We start from the raw sequence: 24,181 nt of genomic DNA on the forward strand, positions 1-24,181 counted from the left end.
ACATTATTAAAGTACAGATTTCTAATGGAGACCAAGAGTTTTCAGGAATTCTGCCTAGTGAATTACCAACAAATCTAGAAAAGGTATTTCTATGAGAAACACAACACTGAGAATAATTGGGTCACTGGTAAAACAAAGTATTAGTTTTTCAAGACTTAACAGAGAAGATGCACAGTGAGAGGGTAGTTTTATCCAAGGAAGGGTGCAGATGTTCTTTTATAACACCAGCTATAACTTCAAATGAAAAGAGGTCTTGTAGGAACCAAAATTTGTGAGGTAGAATTTTAAAACACTGTTCTTTTCAGAAAATAAAAATTCAGTATCAACAACAAAAGGAATTTTCAGATTTAAATGAATGAAAAATTGGGAAAGTTCAGATAGAAAACTGTGTTAAATGTAAAACTAATAGCCTTGACAGGAGACAAAATACATAAACACAAACAACAAAAAATCATTGTGAGCTGCAAAAACAGCAGCCACCAAATTCTCTGGAGAAGGCTCTTGCCCAGCCTCTTCCAGCGTTTGTTGAGCTTGATTAGTTAGATGCCTCACATCCCCCCCATGTGATATCATGAGCTGTCTGGGTGTGTGGGCGTCACACAATCTCTCGTTTGAGGATGAGATTGAAATTGGGAACCAGATTTGGGAGACCCTGATGCCATGCCATCTTTAGCCAGGTGAACGCAACGTGCCAGAACCCACAAAAGACCTGCAAGAGAAAACACAGCAGCATGCCTGCACCCCCCAGGTAATAAGGGGAGCTGGACCATGCCAAGTTAATAAGCCCAAATACCAAATTCAATTGTTCCTGAACCTGCATTTGGGTAGGAACCCTCATTTTCACTCCTTTTAATTGTTTTTGAAGAGTGGTTTTCAATGTCTGATTAGCATGTTTCACAATAGCTTGACATGTGGAATTATAAGGAATACCAGGACTGAGACTGATGTCTCTTTAGATACAAAATTTTTGGAAACCAGCAGAATAGTAGGCAGGGCCATTATCTGTCCTGAGTTTTTGAGGTTTGCTCAGGACAGTGATGGCAGCAATTAAGTGAGCCATGGCATGAGTAGCAGACTCCCCTCTTTGAGGAGTGGCCCACTACCGCAAAGGCAGAAATAAGGTGAGCCATGACATGTTTTGTGGCTTCACCACAGTGAGCAATAGCCTAAAGATATCCAGAGTACATGTCTACGCAAACATGGACACAGTATCAGGGTTTCAGGGAAACTACATGGTTAACATCCATTTGTCAAAGTTTGTTAGGGAACACTTTCCCTATGAGGAAAGGTTGAAACACTTAGGGCTCTTTAGGTTGGAGAAACATAGACTGCAGGGTGACATGGTAAAGGTTTACAAGATTATGCATGGGATGGAGAAAGCAGAGAAAGAAGTATTTTTCTCCCTTTCTCACAATACAAAAACTTGTAAGCATTCAATGAAATTGCTGAGCAGTCAGGCTAAAACAGATAAAAGGAAGTACTTCTTCACCCAAAGGGTGATTAACATGTGGAATTCACTGCCACAGGAGGTGGTGGCAGCTACAAGCATAGTCAGTCCCAACAGGGGACTAGATAAAAATATAGAGCAGAGGTCCATTAGTTGCTATTAGCCACAGTATATATATATACTGTGTGTGTGGGCATCGCACAATCTCTCGTTTGAGGCTGAGATATATTCCACAGTATGTGTGTGTCAAAAAATAACAACAAAGAAAAGGCATGCACCTGCCTCACAAAGTGTGCAAAGACTTAAGCTTGTGTGTTGGAACATCAGAACCATGCTTGACACAGTAGACAGTGGTCGCCCTGAACGACGTTCTGCTCTAGTTGCCCACGAACTTCTCAGGTTGAATATTGACATAGCAGCTCTCAGTGAGGTCCGTTTCCCTGAGGAAGGTAGTCTTCAAGAACATGGTGCTGGCTATACCCTCTACTGGTCGGGTAAGTCAAAGGCTGAGAGCCGCCTTTCTGGCATTGGCTTCATGGTCAGGAACTCCATTGCCTCCAAACTCAAAAACCTGCCAACAGGTCACTCAGATCGCATCATGTCCATGCGCCTCCCACTTCAAAACAAGCAGCATGCAACACTCTTCAGTGTGTATGTCCCAACCCTTCAAGCAGATTCTGCAGAAAAGAACAAGTTCTATGCTGATCTACGCAACCTCGTACGGAAGACCCCTACAGAGGACAAGGTGATCATCCTTGGCGACTTCAATGCCAGAGTAGGTAAAGACCCGGAAGCCTGGAAAGGAGTACTTGGCAAACACGGCATTGGCAACTGCAATGATAACGGGCGCCTCCTGCTAGAATTCTGCACGGAGCACCAGCTCACCATCACCAACACTATCTTCCAGCAGAAGAACAGTCTGAAGACAACCTGGATGCACCCACGGTCCAAGCACTGGCACCTTATCGACTACATCCTGGTGCGCCAGAGAGACCTTCGAGATGTCTTACACACCCGAGTAATGCCCAGTGCGGAATGTCATACGGATCATCGTCTTGTACGCTGCAATCTCCGTCTTCACTTTAAACCCACACCCAGGAGAGGAGGTATCCCTCGGAGGAAGCTTCAGGTTGGCAGCCTTCAGTCAGCCGAAGTTAAAGCTGCCTTCCAGGCAAAACTCCAGTCAAGAATTGAGGACCCCAGTTGCCCCACAGACCCTTCTCCAGAAGCACTCTGGGAACACCTAAAAACTACCATTCTGTTGATCTCTGAAGAAGTCCTCGGGTTCTCCACAAGGAAAAACAAGGACTGGTTTGACGAGAACAATCAAGAGATCCAAGAATTACTAGCGAAAAAGAGATCTGCCTACCAAGCACATCTTGCTCAGCCCTCCTGTCCCGGGAAAAAAGCAATCTTTCGTGCTGCATGTAGCAACCTCCAGCGCAAGCTTTGAGACATTCAGAACAAATGGTGGACCAAGCTTGCAGAGACAACCCAGCTGTGTGCAAACACTGGTGATTTAAGCGGGTTCTACGAAGCCCTGAAGGCAATATATGGCCCATCATATCAGGCTCAAAGTCCCTTGCGTAGTGCAGACGGCCAAGTGCTCCTCACAGACAAGGCATCCATACTGAACCGGTGGTCGGAGTATTTTCAGGCTCTTTTCAGTGCCAACCGCGTAGTTCAAGATTCAGCAATCCACCTCACCCCACTTCAACCAGTGAAAACAGAGTTGGATGAGATCCCCACCCTAGAAGAGACTGTTAAAGCCATCAAGCAACTGAAAAGTGGCAAGGCAGCGGGAGTTGATGGAATCCCACCAGAGATCTGGAAGCATGGGGGCACAGTACTACATAGCACACTTCACAAAGTACTTGTCACCTGCTGGGAACAAGGCAAACTACCACAGGACTTTTGCGATGCAATCATCATCACTCTACACAAGAACAAAGGAGAAAAGTCAGACTGCTCCAACTACCGGGTGATAACCCTGCTCTCCATCGCAGGCAAAATCCTTGCCAGAATATTCCTGAACAGACTGGTGCGCACCATTGCAGAAGAACTCCTCCCAGAGAGCCAGTGCGGCTTCAGAGCTAACAGGAGCACCACCAACATGGTATTTGTTCTCAGGCAGCTCCAAGAGAAATGCAGGGAACAGAACAAGCGTCTATATGTGACTTTTGTCGACCTTACCAAAGCTTTCGATACCGTTAGCAGGAAAGGCCTGTGGCAAATCTTGGAACGTTTAGGATGTCCCCCAAGGTTCCTCAGCATGATCATCCAGCGACATGAAGACCAGCGAGGCCAAGTCAGACACTGCAACGACCTCTCGGAGACCTTCCCAATAGGCACAGGTGTAAAGCAAGGCTACATTCTCGCGCCAACTCTCTTTACGATCTTCTTTAGCATGATGCTTCAAAGAGCCGCAGTAGATCTAGATGATGACGATGGTGTCTACATCCGCTATCGCACCGATGGCAGCCTGTTCAACCTGAGGCGACTAAAGGCTCACTCCAAGACAATGGAAAAACTCATCCGAGAGCTACTATTTGCTGATGATGCTGCACTCGTCTCCCACTCGGTATCAGCTCTGCAGCATATGACGTCCTGCTTTGCAGAGGCTGCCAAGCTATTCGGCCTAGAAGTTAGTCTGAAGAAGACAGAAGTTCTTCACCAGCCTGCACCCCAGGAAGATTATCACCCTCCCTGCATCACTGTGGGTGAATCAGTACTGAAGACAGTCCAGCAGTTCAGCTACCTGGGGTGCATCATCTCCTCAGATGCCAAGATCGACAAGGAGATTGACAACAGGCTGGCAAAGGCAAACCGTGCATTTGGCCGACTGCACAAAAAGAGTGTGGAGCAACAAGCATCTGAAAAAAGGCACAAAGATCAATGTTTACAAAGCGGTTGTGATGACAACCCTCATCTACGGCTCCGAATCGTGGGTTTTATACCGTCATCACCTGCGACTCCTTGAGCGCTTTCATCAGCGCTGCCTTCGCACCATCCTCAACATCCACTGGAGTGACTTTGTGACCAACACTGAAGTCCTCAAGAGGGCGGAGGTTAGAAGCATCGAAGCACTGCTGTTGAAGGCGCAGCTGCGCTGGGCAGGGCATATTTCTAGGATGGAAAACCACCGCCTTCCCAAGATTGCTCTGTATGGCGAACTTTCCACCGGACATTGAAATAGAGGGGCACCAAAGAAGAGGTACAAGGACTCCTTGAAGAAATCCCTTGGCACCTGTCGCATCAACCATCACCAGTGGTCTGACCTAGCCTCAGATCGCAAAGCATGGAAGCACACCATCCACCAAGCTGTCTCTTCCTTTGAGAATGCACGTATAGCTGGTCTTGAGGACAAAAGGAGATTGAGGAAGAATCGCACTGCTACAGCACCAACCCCAAATCAGACTTTTCCCTGCAGCCACTGTGGCCGGATCTGCCTGTCCCGCATTGGTCTTGTCAGCCACCAGCGAGCCTGCAGCAGACGTGGACTACTGCATCCTTCTTAAATCTTCGTTCACGAAGTCAGGCCAAGAGAGAGAAGAGAGATGTGTGTGTGTGTGTGTGTAAGTGTATGCATAGAAGAAGATATTGGATTCATGTTCCGCCCTCCACTCAAGAGTCTCAGAGCAGCTCACAATCTCCTTTATCTCCCTCCCTCACAACAGACACCCTGCAAGGTGGGTGGGGCTGAGAGAGCACTGACAGAAACTGCTCTTAACCAGAACCTCTGAGAGGGTTATGACCGCCCAACATCACTCCAGCAGTTGTAAGTGGAGGAGTGAGGAATCAAACACAGTTCTCCCAGATAAGAGTCTGCACACTTAATCACTACACCAAACTGACACATATATTGGTCACTGAATGACAAAGACTGCTGGAGTGGATGGGCCACTGGCCTGATCCAACACAGCCTCTCTCATGTTCTTATGTTAGTTTGCAAACCACACAGGTTAACAGCATGATCAGCAATATGATTAGTAGAGTCACAATGTGTTGAGCCTGATCAAAAGTAACAAGAACTGTTTGTCTAGTGCTTTGGCATTTTGGTAAAAATAGCTGTGACTGAGAAAGGAAATGTAAAATAGAGAATTAACATCTTTCAAAGTCTTATCAGCAAATGCATTGCCCTGAGCAATCACACCAGGAAGATTAAAATAGCTTCCACTATGAGCAACAGAAAATAGATAACTCACAACAAAAAATTAAAAACTGCAAGATTAAAAATATAGCCAATCAAATTAAGGTCCATTTGGAGAGATACATGCACCAGGAAGTTGATGAATCAAATTAAATGCATATAGGGTGTCAACTATTAAGTTGAAAGCCTATGTGAATAGTAACAATTTCAGCCTGCTGCACTGAGCACTGCTGCAAAGTAAAGTGTGTCTTTTATACTTTCCCCCCAGCAAACTGGGTACTCATTTGACCAACCTCAGAAGAATGGAAGGCTGAGCAACCTTGAAGCAGCTACCTGAATCCAGCTTCCACCGGGATCAAACTCAGGCCATAAGCAGAGCTCAAGACTGCAGTACTGCAGCTTTAACACTGCACCATGGGGCTCTTTTTGAATCCAAATTAACATTTTCCTTGGCCAATTTCATCATCAGTTCTCCTGCTGCATCAGGATTATCAACCTGTCTTCTGATTGCTGCCTGAAGACAGTTGATAAGGTCTAAATATGGCTCTTGTAGCTTTTGACAGACAGTTGCAAAACTATGAGCTGACCGCCCTTCTATAGCAAGGGTTGCAACAGGGGGCACAGTTTGTGCTTCAATAGTATTGAACTGTCCAGATCCATATAGTTGTTCAGCAGTATAAGACCCATTGGAGCCACACCCTTGAACATCAGCCAAATTACAATATTCACTGTCCCATACCACATACTGTTCAGGAGTTAACATCATCCTTATCATATTTTTTCAGTCTTGAGGAATCACAGTGTATCCATTAGAGATTCCTTCTAAAAGACCTTGCACATTGGTTCCCCCTATGCCCACATCTCTGATAGCCTTTTGAGTTTCACTCAAGACAGAATGGGTCAACACGGTATAGTTAACAACCTGCTGCCTATTCTCATTCTGTGCATATGTTACTGGGCATACCAATAAAAGGTCATGCAACTCTTCCCCTGTCAAATGTACAGGGCAAATAGACAACATTTCTGCCAATTCTGGGACATTTTCCAATTTAGCCTGATCAAGTTCCTTCTCCAAAACTTCACAGACCATGCGTCCTAGGGCGTTAGATGATGGGCCCACGGGTGGATCTGTTGGTGGTGGAGGGGGAGAAGGAGGAGGAAGAAGAGGAGGGGCAGGGGGCACAAGTTGGACATCAGTGCCTTTTAGGGGACAATCTTTGGAGAGCTGGCTTGGGTTAGAAACGGGCATAAATACACAAAACTATGTATTGTATTTATATGTTGTGAGCTGCCCTGAGCCTGCCTTGGCGGGGAGGGCAGGATATAAATAAAAAGTAAAAAAAAAAAATTCTCTACTGCATACCTGCATTGATGCCAGACTTGCAGAAGTTCAATGGAAGCTCGGGGCTCTGTGTGAAAGGTCTTCCCTATCTTCTCCCAGTCCCGAAGTTTAAGAGAACCTCCCTCCAGGTACCAGGGGCATTGCTTACTGATCTCTTGTAACAGAGTCTTAAGTTGGCCAGAAGTCACGGACCAGCTGGACTTTTGGATCAAAAACTTTAACTCATCTAAATGTTTCTGCTCAGCCTGTGATAACTGTCTTCCCATACCTACCAATGAAGGGGGTCGTTGAGAACGATGGAGTGCGCACTTCGGGGCCGATGCCAGGCATTGATAAGTAGGAGCTGAGCTGCTGGGCTGTGCCAGGCGCTGATACCTGAAAGCAGCAGCTGTCCCTTTTCCAAGAGCTGAGCAGTCCCTGTTCCAGGTGCCACTTGTAGGAATCATCACTTGACATGGATGTTGGGAGAAGCAAGAATCCTGCTCTTCTGAGCAAGGTTCCTTTTATTAATCTCTACATGCTGTACTAAAAATACACCAGCTCACAACATTGTAACAGACAGCGCAGAACAGGAAACATCTGCCCCATATAAGGAGGTGGCTTTTACATCGTCTATCAAAATTAATACAGCCAGCAGTATATAAAAATACATTTGTCAAGAAAGGGAAACAAGAACATATATAAGAGGAACAAGAATCCCAGACTAACGGATGTCTGCTTGCCTGGGCGTTACGCCAGATGTATCATTCTCCCACACTTCTGCTTTCATACTTGGTGGGGTGCAGACAATCAAACAACATTCCAGCCATATGATCCTCACAGATTATACATCAGACAGTACAATATAAAATATTTGTGATTTTCTGCTTAAATTTTAATGCACCTACCTGCAAATATCACCATCTGTTCCACTTACAGGGGTTTCTGTGCATTCACTGTTATCAATAGCCCACTGCTGTCCAGCAGCACAGCAAGTTTCAATTAAATCTTTTGTTGAACCTGAAAAATGGTAGACACAAATAACTGGAGAATATATTATCTGTAGCACATTTCATTCATTCTTTTATTCAAGAAAGTCTAAACAGTACACAGGCTTTTAGACAAAATAATACAACAATAATTGAAATGCATGAGAAAAAGAACATTCAGTCCTTTAGGAAAAAGTATATATTGACATAATTTAAAATATCAAATTAAAATAGCCACAGAAACACTGCATATTTAACTAGGCACTGCATTAATGGTAGTAGTTTGAATTTTTGGGGCAGCTGATATAGATTTTACAACTGTCAAAGAGATGTGATTTTCATTCCCAAATAGAAAATTAAGTATCTGAATAGATGGGAAAAGTGAAGCACCAAGTCTCCAACTGTTATCTCTTGATGGTCACCCACACAGATGATGTGGGGGATGTGGTGCGCTGGGCCTGGTCTTCATGTCTGGGGCATGCACCTTCAAATCGTTACCCATACCAGGGGCATCATCTGGGCTGGACCAGGCTGTATTGTGACCCTGGAAGACTTGCCCAGTCCCAATGTCCCTCCATACAAGGATATGGGCTTATCCACAACCACTCACCCCAGTGCCCAAGGTCTGGAGGACAACTTCCCCACCCTCTATGGCCTTTAAGGGGTGAGGGTACAAAGATGCTCCACAACACCAGCAGAGAAGGTTGCAGGGCAACAGAGAGCAATGTATCAGTCACAGGGCCCATCACCAGCCCAGGGATGCACCATGGCTGTGAGGCCATACATCTACTGAACAGAACCTTGATTCCAAAGCCACCCATGATGATAGGCAGGATCACTACATACAGTATAACCTCTACAATAGGCAGATCATTCACCACAGCCTGCTCATAAGAGATGCACTGGGCCGCAAGGGCACGTATGCATCTCTGAGCTCGTTTGGGCTCCTTTGGAAGAGTCATTCTACCACTTCAGGGCAGATGCCTCCATCTGTGCTGCATGGCTGGAAGGCACAGTGGCAAGCAGTCAAATAGCTGCCTCTGATAATGGTAAAGGCCACACTGGTATGCTTCATCCCCAGCCCATACAGCTGCAACTTTTACACTTCAGGCTGGTGGCAAGCATCACCATCCACAGAACCCTGTGTGGCTATGCCAAAAGGCCACAGGGGAATGAATGGCAGGGCACTATGAGAAACAATGGGTTATGGAATGCTTCCTGTTCCCTGCCAGCCACAGGATGGACATGGAGCAGCAGTGAGGCACCTCTAGAGCAAGATGCCCACCCCTTGGGGATGATTGTAGAAAACTGGGCCTTGCCCATAGGAGGACCAGATGGGCCACAAGGTGCAAGGAGGCCCTCCAATGCAATCTGTCTCTAACTACTTTCCCTTTCTCCCACATCGGGATAGCAGCCCTACATTTCATCTACCTCACCAGGGATCCAGCTGATCCACTTCCTGCCCACACTGTATGTTTGGATGAAAAAGTGATGCTGCAAGAGGTTTCATGTCACGTGGTACTACTGTGAGCACATCAGCACCGTGCTGCTCCCAGATGGCACTTGCTGAGAGCAGTTCCACCTAGATGGGGCTGCCACCCAAGCCCCTCACATAGGGCCATCACCATCTTGCAGAAAGTGCTGCTGCTGCTGCTCTGATTCTTCTCCATGGACTCATTCCAGGTAGTCATGGCTGAGGTGCTAGAGATGTCACAGTCAACTGTGGGGGTCACCTGCCAGACTTCTACATGATAGGTGGTCTCTGTTATCTGGGGCTGGTTCTACTTCCAGAGGCAGTTTGGCCTGCCTGGAGGCTGGCAGCCTGATTAACAGGCAGACTGAGATGAGGAGGAGACAGAGTACTGTTCAGAGATGGTAGAGGATTGATGAAGTTCTCCTGGGGGGCTGCTCTGGATTCTGTTGGGGTTGGCCTCAGCAATAATGGGAGGGTCTCCCTCCCTGCTGGCGCAAGGGGGTTGCATCAGCAGTGCCCCAGTGGGCAACTGTGAGAGAGCCATGCTAGTGCTTGGCACCAGTGCAGTGGCACTGGGGCACTGCTCTGGCTTATCTCCACTTTACTCCAGCATATCTCTAGGATCCTCCAGCATAGTGGCTAGTCAGGTCCCTGCTTGCTTTTGCCCCCACACAGGATTATGCTGTTAGTTGGTGGGCCATAGCCTTAAATCAGTCCATTAGTAAGAGTGACATGGGTGGCAACCAAACAGAAAATTAAAAAAAAATGACACCTAAACTGATTTCCTGTCACTATGTGTTTCATTGTTAATTACTTAATATCTCATAGGTAATGGTATGTTTTGCAAGTTAGCAACAGTATTAGCAATGGCTGATTTGCTGACAAAAGCAGAATAGCATTCCCTTTTGTCCAAAAGTGAACATTAAGCTGAGATAACTAAGAGATACATCAAAACAAATTAATGTTACTTTCCTAGATACAATAATGGGCAAAGGTGTTCAACATGCACTTAAGTTTTAAATTTCCAACCATATTAATTTTGCTACCAGTGCCAATTAATCATCTTTCTATGTATTGTATTAATCATTGGTTGAATGGCCTAGGTTGGATTTTTAAAAATTTGGGGGAATATGTCCATGAAACTGTTTTGGTCCTTTCACTTGGAAGTGTTCAAAGTTACACACATTGCAAAAGGTTCTCCAAATTTTTAGAGTAAATGAGAGCCTTTTAGAACCATAGACCTCCATCTGCTCCATCAGAAATAGTGACAAACTTCCTTAACAGTGAATAACTTCTAGATAGCAGGCAGCTGAACAGTGACAGGAAGGGAAGAGATGTACTTCAGAAATAGAGGACAACCAGTGTTACACACAACCCAAACCTCCAATATTCTATAGAAAATTGTTATTGTTCATTATTCTCTAAGAATGCAGACTGCCTCTCATTTTTCCTAAAACACTGGCATCAGAAAACAGAGTGGAAGGCTGCTTAATTTTAACTATGAGCCTGCTTAATGCTATTCAATCAATTATAGTTCCAAAGGCTGAGGTACTGGTTCTCAGCAACCAATCATCACATTTTCTAGATAGTGCTCTGAGGTGATCTGGAAGCTAGGTGACAGTAGTTCTGTGTCATGTTCCCACCTGCTGAAAGAAGAAAAAAGCCAATTCCCTTCTCTTCCCTTGAGATAGAGTTTCCCTGCTTCCATTCCTAAAACAATTAGAGGGCTCTGTTTTCACATTAGCCAGATGGCATGAGATGGGCTCACCCATCCTTACAAAGTCCTTACAAAGTTTTAATATCACGCCTCTCTGTAGTCATAGACTCACAGAGTGGAAAGGGGCAATGCAGGGCATCTAGTTCAATCTCCTGTTCAATGCAGGATCATCCTAACATCCCTGACAAGCATTTGTTCAATTGCTGCTTGAAGACTGAGGGGGAGCTTACCATCTCCCTTGGCAGCTGATTCCACATCTGAACTACTCTTACTGCTTAAAAAAATCCCCCCTAACATCCAGCTTGTACCTTTCCACCCATAATTTAAACCCATTATTGTGAGTCCTATCTACTGCTGCCAACAGGAACAGCTCCCTGCCCTCCCTGGAGCAGAGTTTGAGAAATACTGCTATAGAACCAGCTCAGTTCAAAAATGTGTTGGAAAAGGGTTTGGTGGGAATACTGTAAAGAGTTTGCTCAGGACAGGGTAATAGACTAGCATAATAATTTTTTACAAACTTGCAAGTTTCAAATTTCATCTTAGTCTAAGCAACTGAAAGACACCTTGACTATTGTTCTTTCAAAAGATGCTCAAGATTCAAATAGTCTCCAGAGCAAAAATAATCCATATTTATTCCAAATCCCTTTTGATGTGACCGATTGCCTGATGCCTCTTTTGGTAACATTCTGGAGGAACCAGAGCTCTTTTTTTGAGCAGGAATGCACAGGAATGCAGTTCCAGCTGGTTTTGCATCAGGTGTGTGACCTAATATGCAAATAAGTTCCTGATGGGCTTTTTCTACCAAAAAAAACCAGTCTGGGAGGAATTATGGTCTGGGCTACTGGGATCTGATAAGAAGCAACTCCAGTATTGCTGATCTGGTTTTCAACATCCCTTTAACATTTTGGTCATAATTGTCCAATGGTTCAGTGGTTTCAGTCCTTGGACTAGAAAGTTTATCTGTGGTGTTTCCTCACCTTCAGCATCTATGTGAATCAGCTTGCAAGTACGAAGGCAGCTGAAGTACATTTTTTCTCTTAGGTTGTCTTTGAACTTTTTTCTATAGAAGTAGCCACAGGAGAGTTACAGATCAGCTATCAAAAAGAAAACAACAGGACAGCAAAAATACATGTTGATGTTGGAACAAAGAATCCCAAACGTCATGTCCTTTCCACCCAGGAGACAGGGTTTGCTTCACATGCTTCATAGTGGTATCTTATTAACAGATTGAAGTTTTATTTGGCTAAACAGTATTTTCAAATGAAGCTGCCAGATGAATCATGATTTCACACTAATAATACAGAAACAGATAATTTGTGGTATGATGAACTGTTGAAATAAGGTTTGAGTTTCAAGATGAATTTTGATTTGAAATTGCTATCCCACCTCAACAACAGAGTCTAATTTAGGGATAATTTCTTAGTGCCAAGCATAGTTAATAAAAGGTACCTTAGCCTTTCTACAAATCACAGCAAAGAAATGGAATACCTGCAATAGAGAAAAGGGAAATCTTGATAATCTGGCATTCAATAAAGTGTTGTTTTTCACACTCTCGATGCTTTGGACAGTGATTCTCGAATGGAGGAACTTTTATAGATGTGGGTCATAGGACTTTGACTTGGGAATTCTATAGATGCCAAGGTGGTCTGAAGTCCAGTCTGAAGAAAGGCATTCTACAGGACATCCAGAATAAGAGATTCAACATCTGAATGAAGCCAGAGCTTCATAGAAAAGTGAACCCACAGCTTAATCATACATTATTCCTGTAATCACTCCCCTGTGATACAGCTGGAGGCCACCCAGAAACACAGGAGTGAAGGTTCTAAGCTAGGGCATTGAACATAACATCTCTGCTGGATCAGACCAGTGGTCCATGTAGTACCACACAGTGGCCAACCAGTTACCCTGAAGGCCAACAACAAGGCAGAGAAGTGGAGGCCTTCCCCTCTGGATGTGGAGGTTCTCTTTAGTTATCAGGGCTAGTGGCCATTGATAGACTTAGGCAGATTCCACACTAACCTTGCTCCATGCCAGGCTTCCATTTCTCATTGTTGGTTGCTCCAGCACAAAATGGCGGTGCAGAGCAGCTGGTGTGAAATCGCTAGCTTGTTCCAGAGAGAAATGGAAGCCTGGAGCAGAGCAAGGTTAGTGCAGAATCAACTTTGTTCTCAACATGTCTGTCTAAACCCTTTTTAAGACCATCTATGCCCATGGACATCACTACATTCTCTAGCAGCAGATTCCACATTTTAATCACTCATTGTATAAAGAAGTATTAAATTTTGTCAGTCCTAAATCTACTGCCCACAAACTTCATCAAATGCTCTGGTATTTGGGGAGAGGGACAAAAAGTTCTTTCTGTCCAATTTTTCTGCTCCATGCATTGTATATATAACAGTTAAGTGTGGGCACATCTGCAAATACTTAAATCCACAGATTGGGCCCACACTGGCAGAAAACAGATAGTTCTGCAAACCTGGAGGACTCCCCAGATTTGAATAAAAAGTTTTTAAAAGACTCTGGAATTTAAACCACTCCCCTCCCCTCAACAAAAGCATTATTTGTACATGAGCAGAAAACACATCTACCTTTTCTCTTGGTAGAATCCCAGTGATTACTATGTAGAGGGGATCAGGGAGCTGTAGGGCTGGCGGGGGGGAATCTACCCCTACATCGCTGGTGTGATGACATCACCTGGAAGTGATGTCATCAAAAGGGTGGCACCCATGTGGGGCAGCACTAGGCATTTCTGGGAAAGCTCTATGGTTTTCCTGGATGTTCTAGCCAATTGGGAGGGAAAACTCTATGGTACAATAGGTACCATAGAGTTTTTAACCTTCCAAATGGCTAGAACATCTGGGAAAACCATAGACTTTCCTTGGAAACGCCTAGAGTGGCCCTATACGGGCACTGCCATTTTGATGATGTCACTTTCAGGTGACATCATTGTGCTGTGTGCACGCTTTGCGTGCATGGAAGTCCCCCATTATGGGAAGCTGGGGACTTGGCAACCCTAGGGAGCTGTAATGGGCCTGGAGGCTGAGCCTGAGAGCCACGCCAGTCTCACCAGCAGTAGCAAAGGTGAGGGGAGTAAGAACCACAATGGGTCTAGCAGTGGAGGCCAAAACCTGCAGCGGGCCAAGTGGTGGCAATGAAGGGGGAGGAAGGAGTCGCATCAGCATAGCAATGGGGATGATATGGGGGGTAGGAAGCTGCAGCAGGTCCAGTGACAGAAGTTGGAAGCCACAGCAGGCCCACTGGAGGCAATGGTAGGAGGCTGGGAGCCTCAACGGGCTAAGCAGTGGAGGTTAGGAGCCATGCAGGGCTTGCTGGAAGCAGTGATGGGGTGGCAGGAGCTATGCCCGACTCAGCAGGAGTGGCAATGACTGTATAGATGGCAGGGAACTGAAGCAGTCCTGGTGCCAGAAACTGAAAGTCACAGCAAGCTCAAAAGTATCAATAGTGTGGAGTCGGGGCAGGGAGTTGCAACAGATCCAGCAGCAGAGGCTGGGAGCCATGCAAGGTTTGCTGATGGAAGCAACAGGGTGGCAGGAGCCATGGCAGGCCTGGCAGCTATGATGGAAAGCAAGGAGCCATGGATGGCCCAGCAGCCATAACAGTGGAAGGGGGATAAAGCTAAGATTGGGAAGGGATCCCCACCAAGTATTGCAGGATGTGCCAGAACATACCTGCAGGCCCTGTTCTGCCCTGCCTTTCTAGGTGTTTCTCCACACCTGGAGTTATAAAGTATTTATTTAAAAAGAAAATTTTCATAAGCATACTTTTAGCACAACTGCAAATTGAGCCAGGATTAGAAATGAAATGGGCAAAAAGGCAAATCCTCTGTCCCTCTCTCTATACATGCCTGTCAAATGTTAGAATATTGGACAAGCCCCTTTTGGTTAGATAGTTACAAACAAATTCTTTTAAATGCAGTGGAGGTTTTTGCTCAGTGCCGACCTCCCAGGAGAAAATGCATTTCTTTACATAGGTCCCCACATGCAATTTTATAAACCTGACCATGTCCCCTCTTATTTATCTCTTTTCTAAACTGACAGGTCCCAGACTCTTTGACTGTTCTCATAGGACATGTGCACCAGCCCCTGTTCTTAACCATCTTGGCTGCCCTCTTCAGTACTTTTTCCAGCTCTGCAGTGCCCTTTTTGAGATATGATAATCAAAACCACACACAATATCACAAAGTTGGCAGTACTACAGATCTGTTGCAGGGACATTATAATATTGGCTGTTTTGTTTTCAATCCCTTTCTTAATAATCCGCAGCATAGGGTTTGCTTTTTTTACCTCTGTGGCATGCTGGGTTGGCATTTTTATGGGACTATCCACAGTGACCCCAAGGTCTCTTTCCCTCTCAGTCTCAGCAGATCCTCCATTATATCCTTGATAACTTGAGCAGTTTTGCAGGCTGTTTTGCTCAGTAAATACTCAGCTGACTGCAAACCATTGTAGAAGATCATATCTTTTTCCCATGGAAGAGTGCAATGTAGATTTCATTTTCCATTCCTCCATCCAATCACAACACTTTTCCATGGGAAATAAAAATGAATTGTAAAACGGTTGCCTGATACCTTTTGAGTCTATCTAAATCTACCACAAGAATCTTGTCCTAAAATATTGCACTATTAATATAGAGCAACTCTTTTTTCTAGACAAATGGCTTTAGCCTCCTCTCTTTTGCCCAAGAAAATACAATTAAAATGCTAGGATTGGTTTTGTGAACCAGCTGCTCTGTCTGCAGGGTAGCCAGGTCCATTTGAGATGCTGGCAAAGGGGATTCTGGGAGCTGGAAGTGTCACCCTGATGTACTAATGTCACTTGCCTATGTCACCTGGAAGTGATGTAGGCATGTTGGGGGCCATTCTCTGGTTTTGGGGCAAAACTCTATGGTAAAATTGCTCTCAAACCATAGAGTTTTGCCAAAAGCCAGAGTGTTGCCCCGGTGGACTCTCATCACTTCTGGCATGTCACATGATGTTGCTGGGGGAGATTTCCTCCCTCCAGCCAGCTTGTGAGCAGGAGCCCGCAAAATCAGGTAATCCCTCATCCCCAACTGGGGAATGGCAAGCCTATCTGTCTGCCACGTCATTGCTAATAATATACCCCACCCTTTACATGTATCATGTTCCATGAAATCAAATCTAGCTTCTAAGATGGAATTGAATAAAACTGATTTCACCTTACTGGGTAGTAATCACATCTCAGCCCTGCAGCAAATGTAAGCACTGGGAGATTTCTGGAACCAGTGGCATACCAACAACAAAATATTTAATTCATCAAGCTCATTAAGGATATGTAGTATTGTCAAATTGCAGATAATGTCTAGGGTTGCCAGGTCTAATCAGGAAATATCTGTGGACTTTGGGGGTGGAGCCTGGAGCCTTACAACTTTAAGGACAGGAGCAAATTATTTCCTAATTTCCTTGGAACATTTGATGTTGTGAAATGTGTTTCATTTTGTTCACTGATATAACTTTTTCTAACAGACAAATTACTTCCATGCTCAGAGTATATCATACATAAGAAAGCAGAGGGCTGTTTCTATTTTTCCCTTATTCTTTCTAAAGCTATTGACACATATCCTATATCAGGGCTTTTTTTGAGCAGGAACACAGTTCTGGCTGGTTGTCAAGCATTGTGACTTTTCTAGTTGTTATAATAGTCAGATCATAGAATTGCTACTAACCATGAAATAGATTCAGGCACATCAAAGTAGCAAACCCCCTCCATTGCTTCTTTCGCTTTTACTAACAAATGCAGGAATGTCCTCTTTGAAGATAAGACCTCCTGGGACTCATTCCCAGGCCCAGCGAGGCCTGGACCCAGGAAGAGCCCACTGCAATAAAGATAAGGAAGTTAGAGTGTGAATTTCACGCATGAATGTAGAATTGTTTATAGAACCTTTGATGTGCCATTTTAAAGCTTGTATTTTGTTGTTACTAAGTATCAGTTCCAATACCTAGCTCAACTGAGCCTAGGGGTCCCAACCCTCCCACCCTGGCGGGGGACCCCAGGATTTCCACCCTCTTCCCCCGCTCCCCAAAAAAACGGAAGCGGGGGGAGGGGGGAAATGGCGAGCCGCCCCATCCCGGAGCAGGCGAGGCCGCCGTGCCGCTGCCGCCCTTTCCCCGCCCAGTGAGGCCGTAGGCGGCGGGCCCGCTGGTGCCCAGCAGCAGGAGGAGAAGGCGGCGGCGGAGGAGCTGTCGGCCGAGGGCCTCGCTGGCGGCATTGGCGCAGCAGAGGGGCAGCAGGAGCATGGGGAGGAGGACGGGCATGCCGGAGCGGTGGAGCCAGGCGCGGCCCAGGGCGGTGAGGGAGCTCTTGAAGGGGTGCATGAAGGTGCCGCACAGCACCGCTGCCCCGCAGCACAGCCCTGCCAGCACCAGCACGGTAGTGCCGGAGGCCGAGGAGGAGGCCCCGAGCCCCCGGCCCCGAGCCCCCGGCCCCGCTCTCCATGCCCGCGCCACCGCCCTGCTTCACCCAGGCCTCCAGCCTCAGGCGGTCGCTAAGGGGCAGGGAGGATGAGCGGGAGGAGGAGGGAGGGACAGCTGCTAATGCGGCTGCGGCGCGGGAACCTCCGGCCCGCCTTGCCTGGGGCCTGCTTGCGTCAGGAGGGCGGCCAGGCAGGCTTCTCCCAGCGCTCTTCAGGCGCCGGGCCTTGATGGCAATTATGCTTGTCACAGCCTTGATATTGGCTCCACCCCTAACATCTCCTGGCTCCACCCCCAAAGTCTCCTGGCTCCACCCCCAAAGTCCCCAGCTATTTCTTCAATTGGACTTGGCAACCCTAACTGAGCCACATAGATTATCAATAAACCAAACTTTGTTTCAAAAATGCAAGGACTGGTTGTTTTGAAACTCATGCTTGACACTGGCTTGGTGTCAGGGGTGTGGACTAATATGCAAATGAGTTCCTGTCCTATATTATTTGTACATGACTTCCTCTTACAACAGTGATTTTTATTCTTTGCTCTGCTTCTGATAACGTTCTGTTTGTCCACAGGTTGATCTTTATTTTATAAATTCTTTGGATTGTTCTCTTAGGTTAAAATTTAAAGGCTAGTCTGACAAAAGACAAATGTAAAAACTGGATAAATGAAACAACCTCTCCAGTCCATGCATCTGTGCATCAGAGATAGGAACATCAGCTGGAATTATTTGGCTGACTTTGTGCCTAATATGAATGAACAGGCAAACAAATATTCCCTCTGGCCAGAATGCTAGATAATCCTTCTCCTTTGAGTTGTTTGGGCCAGAGGTCAACTAATTTAGCATGATTGGTCTATAGTATTTCCAAGAAAGCATTATTTATTAGCTCCAGATTTAACCAGGGAAAAGATAACATAAGGCTGTATCAGTCCTCAAAGATCTTTTAGCTTTTTAAACCTCTGAAAAATTGTAAGTTGTCTTGAAAACCAGTGTCTCGGTTAATTACCAGACTAATATTGTTGATCTCAGAAAGCTGAGTAGGGTTCTTCAGCTTGTGTTTATGTAAACTTGAAAACAAGTGAATAAACAGAGGATATATAGCTGCACATCTGCTTGTGCAATTCACGTATGGTTCTTAACCTCCAGGCGGGGCCTGAGGGTCTCCCAGAATTACAACAAATCTCCTGCTTAGGAGCGTGGGCTGTATGGCATTATATCCCTTCAGTTGCCAAACCCTATCTTTCACCAAATCTCTAGGAATTTCCCAGCCTGGAGCTGGCAATGCTAAATTCACGTCTCTTTATATATTTTGTGCAATGTACAATGGTTGCTCAACATATTCAACAACTAGGATTGCCAGGTCCCATCTTCTCCTTGGCAGAGGGATTTGGGGGGAGAGGGCAGGGTGACATCATCACATTGGGAATGCAGTGCTGTGCATGCACCTCCCCTATCCTCCACGTTTCCCCAAGCATTTAAAGGGAACCTTCCATTTAAATGATTGGGGGGGGGGGAGCAGGCACTGCATGCACCTGCTCTGCAAGCCAAGAATTCATTGCTTGCAGGGCAGGAGAAGGCTTCCCCCACTTGAGTGGGTGCCCCGTGTGCCTGCCCTGAAAGCCATGACAGAACAGGAACAGGCACCCTCCATTTTAAAAGAGCCCTTGACTGGCCAGCTTGGCTGGCGCATGGGGGCCCCCAAAATTGGGGGATCCCCCACCCCACTTGGGGACTGGCATCCCTATCAGCAACATCAAGATGCTAAAAAGTGTGATGCGGTAGCTAAAAAGACAAATGCAATTTTGGGCTGTATCAACAGAAGTATAGTGTCCAGATCATGCAAAGTGATGGCATCGCTTTATTCTGAGCCGGTTCAAGGTTGGCTCAGCCTTTCATCCTTCCAAGGTTGGTAAAATGAGTACCCAGCTTGCTGGGGTGAAAGTGTAGATGACTGGAGAAGGCAATGGCAAACCATCCTGTAAAAAGTCTGCCGTGAAAACATCATGATGCGACGTCACCCCAGAGTCGGAAATGACTGGTGCTTGCACAGGGGACTACCTTTACAGAGGCAGACTGGCCAGGGTGACAGCTTGCCTAATGGCAAGTGGGCCCCTGAGGAAGTGGCTCACCTTAAACTTCAGACACTATGGTCATTTTCGCACTCACCTTAATCAGCAGCGACGACCCTCTTCACCACGCAGGAGCTGCGCGGATTTCGCACTAATTGCGAAACCAGTTTCCGTTTGCGCCGCAAAAGCGCCGGGACTTTCCGGCTCTTCTGGGTGCTCCGCGGCAATTAGTGTGAAATCCGCGCAGATCCTGCACGGTGAAGAGGGTCGTCGCTGCTGATTAAGGTGAGTGCGAAAACGACCTATGTTAAAAATGTTAGTGACCTTTTAGTAGCTTGAAAATATAATAGACATTCCAATGTTACTACTGTAAAGCAACAAAAATTTATGTTGCGTTTAGGATTGCCAGCCTCCAGGTGGGGCCTGGGGATCTCCTGCTTTTCCAGCTGATCTCCAGCTGGCAGAGATCAGCTTTCCTGGAGAAAATTCAATCTGTATTTACATTTAGTATCTACTGTATACTGCCAATAATATGTACAATATATGTACACTGTAATTACTAAAATATATATACATTTATTTTGCAAATTTTTTAATTGTACCTTTTAAAACACCTCAGGAACAGACTATTTGTATATGCAAAACTTCTGTGGAAAACCTCTTCCATTATGTTATAGTTTGCCCACTGTATTCAGAACCTAGACACAAGTTTCTGACTGAAATAACAAATCTGGCTTCTGATATGGATAAGCTAATATTTCTGTTACCAGCTATTGACTCTATGGTTTCTTATAAAGTAGCACTTTTTGCTTTGGCTGCTAGCAAAATCAGAGCAAAAGCAGTACCCAGTAGACAGTAAAATGATATTGTTAACTGGACAATTAGAGCCTGATTATGGAATCACAGGGAATCATGGGGATGCTGTATGTAACTAAGATTGTGAATAATCTAAATTTGAATGGGTTAATTTTAGAGTCCTTGACTGTTTTTAACTTGTAAGTTGCTGTAATGTAATGTAATTGTAATTGGCCAATGGCTTTATGCAATAAATTTTAGTACTACCACTACTACCAATTCTGGTAACAATGGCTATTGCCAAATAGGTGTTCCCTACAGTTACACTGAGGTTGCCAGCTCCAGGTTGGGAAATACCTGCAGATTTTGGGGTGGAGCCTGAGGAGGGTATGCTTTGAGGAGGGGAAGGACTTCAACTGGGGCATCATGCCATGGAGTGGACCTTCCAAAGCAGCCATTTTCTCCAGGTGAACAGATCGCTGTTCTCTGGAGATCAAATATAATCCCAGGAGATCTTCAGCTTCCACCTGGCAGTTTATAACCTTAAATTAAACAAATGTTGCCTCCTGAGATCTTCCAAAGTACCTCCTGCACTAAAGAGGCAGAGGAAAGCTGGGACTGGCTCTTTGATTTGAGGAAAAGATGCAGTTTGGTTTCAGTTTCCAAAGAAAGGTTTGTTTCCTGTGTGGCCATGGGATGAGACATAAAATAGCATGTGTTCATGGCCAGCTAATCTTACAATCAATTCTTGTGATTATTCTCAAATGTATGTTTGCCCAGCAAGCATGTTTGCCACAAAGTTATCAACATGTTTAATGCTTGTACAGTCCTGACAGTGTGCCATAATTAGCTACAGAGACCTATCATTTGTTGTGAGCAGGGAACAGAAAAGGTGAGATGGTTCAGGGAAGGAGAGAAATTCTCTGGGGCACTCTTTGGAATGTACTGGGAGTGTTTTAACTTATGGCAGATATTATACAGGGGTCAGGTTGCCAGATCTCCTCGTTGCTCCACTGGGGGGGATTTGAGGGCATTCTGGGGGTGGGCGGGGATGTTGTGCAATGCTGCATAGCATGCTGATGGAACCCAGAAGCGACATCATCATGTTGGCAATGGTGGGGGTAATGCTCTGGGGTTTTTTGGTGAAACTGTATGGTAAATTGGCCATCAGATCATAAGTTTGGTCACCAAAACAGGGCGTCCCTGCATGACAACCCTGACACAATGACATCACTTCTGGGTGATGGCATCACATCCAGGATGTCCCTGTTTAAAGATGAGTTTTCCCCTGCCAACTAGCTTGTCTGCAGTGGGGAGAAGCCCCCAAAACTCTGGGATCCCCCACTCAGACCTGGGGACCAGCAACCCTATTGCCTTGCCACTGTCAGAAGCAGGACCAACCCAAGTAAACAGAGCACTCCCATTATGTTCCTCTCATCTCCATCATACTCCCAATTTCTGATTTCGTGGTTCCAAAGTCCTGCTACTCTGAAGGCTATACTGGCAATGGCCTCATGCTAACACAATGGTATCATGTTAATGTGATGTTTCCCCTTTTGCTCCCCAATGAAAGGAGTTATAGCCACAATCTTATCGCATCCACTGGACATAAATAAAGAATTTGGAAAGGGAGGCATTGTTTTTACTTTTAACTACTCTTACAGAGAAGCTGGTTCAATCTCACCTTTGTAAAAAATCCAGCAATTTTCTTTAAATATTGAAATAGACAGTCTATTGTCTATTGTAATTCTCTATGCTACAATCGCATCTGTTCCAATCCTACAGACATATATTCTCACCTGAGGGGTCTACAACAAACCTTTTTGGAACTAAAATACCCACCTGATGAAGTCAAGAAACAGATTAACAAAACCAGAACAATACCCAGAGAAAGCCCATTAGAAGGCAGGCCCAATAACAGAACACCACTAGTAATCACATGTGGCTCTCAACTCAAAATAGTTCAACACATCATCAGTGACTTACAACCTCTACTGAATAATGCCAGTTCTCTTCCACAAGTACTTGCACACAGAAACAAATTCTCTTTCACAAGTTCCTGCACACAGAAGGCCCCCCAATCTGAAACAACTTCTCACCTGCAATAATACATCTAACTTGAACATGGTACAGAGCTTGCAATAAACCCAGATTTTAACTTGGTTGTCGCATACACCCATTCACAATAGGAAGCCATGAGATAAATACCCACAAAAAAACTCAAAGATTCATGGCTGCAAATTACTGGCAACAAATTTATAATCAATTTAAAGAGTATAATTGTGAAAAATTCCCGGTGCAACAGAAGACAACAAACCAGCTGTTCAAAATGCACTTAAATCCACTGCAATCATTCCATTGATTCAGAGGCAGAAACCAGTGCAATTCTTCAGAGACTGTCAGTGGCAAAGAAGCTGAACTCCAATTCCATAAATTGATCACAGGGCCGCAAGCTGGAGCCGGCCATTTCACAAGGACATCCTTGGAGGAGCCAGCACCTTTGACTCAAAATGTTTTTGAATTGAGTATTAATATATGAAGATTTGTATAACCCCAACGTGAACATCTGATGAAGCCTCCGTGTTTTACTGCAAAGGAACTTCAGGAACAGACTGAAAAGGGAAATTGCTGAATTATAAATTATAAATCCTTGGAACAAAAAAAACCCAGGATTTAACAGGGATATTGGTTTCCTATCTCACTAATCTCACTAATCTCATTCACTCCTTACATCTGTATTCTCATCAAGAAGGGCCATACATCCTCTTTATTTTATTGTATTTGTATTGTATTTCTTATTTGGAATAGTAGATTGGAATAGAGATTTTAATGTAATGCAGTGAATAGCAGAATGTGATGTAATTTGGAATGGTATTTCTCTGGTCTGGTGACAGAGGAGACATAATATTGTGCAACCCATCATCCCACCTTAAAGAAAAGGATGCTGTTAGTTAGCCCCAGGGGTCATTTTGTAGAAAAAAAGGTGGTGGAGCTCATCCAGGGATTGTTATGCAGCTGCACCTATTATTCAATGGACAAGGTGGGAAGGAGGAGGTGGAACTGTCAGAAAGGTTCAGGAGCTGCACTCCTGTGAGCTCCCGCTGAATCCGAGGCCTGGTTAGCCCCATGCTTGAGAGGAGATGGATGGTGCATAACAAGGTCTCAGTTAATTACTCTCAGAATTCCACAATTAAGAAGGGTACATTTACACATCAATCTCCAGTTTTGATATATTTATTTGCTTCACTATGTTTTCCCCTAAAATTAAATCCAAACAAATGGTGACCACATGAACTAAGCTTGTTATTCCTGTTTGATCCTTGCATCTGTTAAACATCTTCATTATGTTGTATGCTAATTTGCTGTTCACCCTCTACCTTTATATATGTAACTGGTAATGTATCTGAGAAGTGTGTGTGCACACAAAAGCTTATACTTGAAACTTTGTTAATATTATGTAGGTTTTTTACAACAGGAGCTGAACTGTCTAAGACCAATTGAGCATGGGAAATTAGCAGTGTGTAGAGCAAAACTGAAATAATCTTTCCATTTACTTTGACTGGAAAAGAAATAAGGATCTGACAGAAATTCTACTGTATCATTTATGTATAGGTTAAAAGGCAATGGGGCCAAAATACAGCCTTGGCAGACCCCTTTTGTAGAGTTCACTGACCTAGACCAGGGGTGGCCAACGGTAGCTCTCCAGATATTTTTTGCTTACAACTCCCATCAGCCCCAGCAATTGGCCATGCTGGCTGGGGCTGATGGGAGTT

At 45.0% G+C, this 24,181-nt stretch overlaps 1 protein-coding gene across 4 annotated transcripts in view; it reads right to left on the minus strand.

Annotated features, from left to right (window-relative positions):
* The window catches only part of FBLN2 (fibulin 2), a 317,538-nt gene that overhangs the window by 122,396 nt on the left and 170,961 nt on the right, over window positions 1-24,181 (minus strand). For all 4 annotated transcript variants that reach the window (XM_060239829.1, XM_060239832.1, XM_060239828.1 and 1 more), the window contains exon 3: window positions 7,827-7,938. In XM_060239829.1, the coding sequence (XP_060095812.1) occupies window positions 7,827-7,938 (112 nt within the window). The remainder of the gene's footprint in view (window positions 1-7,826; window positions 7,939-24,181) is intronic.

The sequence above is a fragment of the Heteronotia binoei genome, chromosome 5 (genome assembly GCF_032191835.1).
Source record: "Heteronotia binoei isolate CCM8104 ecotype False Entrance Well chromosome 5, APGP_CSIRO_Hbin_v1, whole genome shotgun sequence".
NCBI classification, from domain to species: Eukaryota; Metazoa; Chordata; class Lepidosauria; order Squamata; family Gekkonidae; genus Heteronotia; species Heteronotia binoei.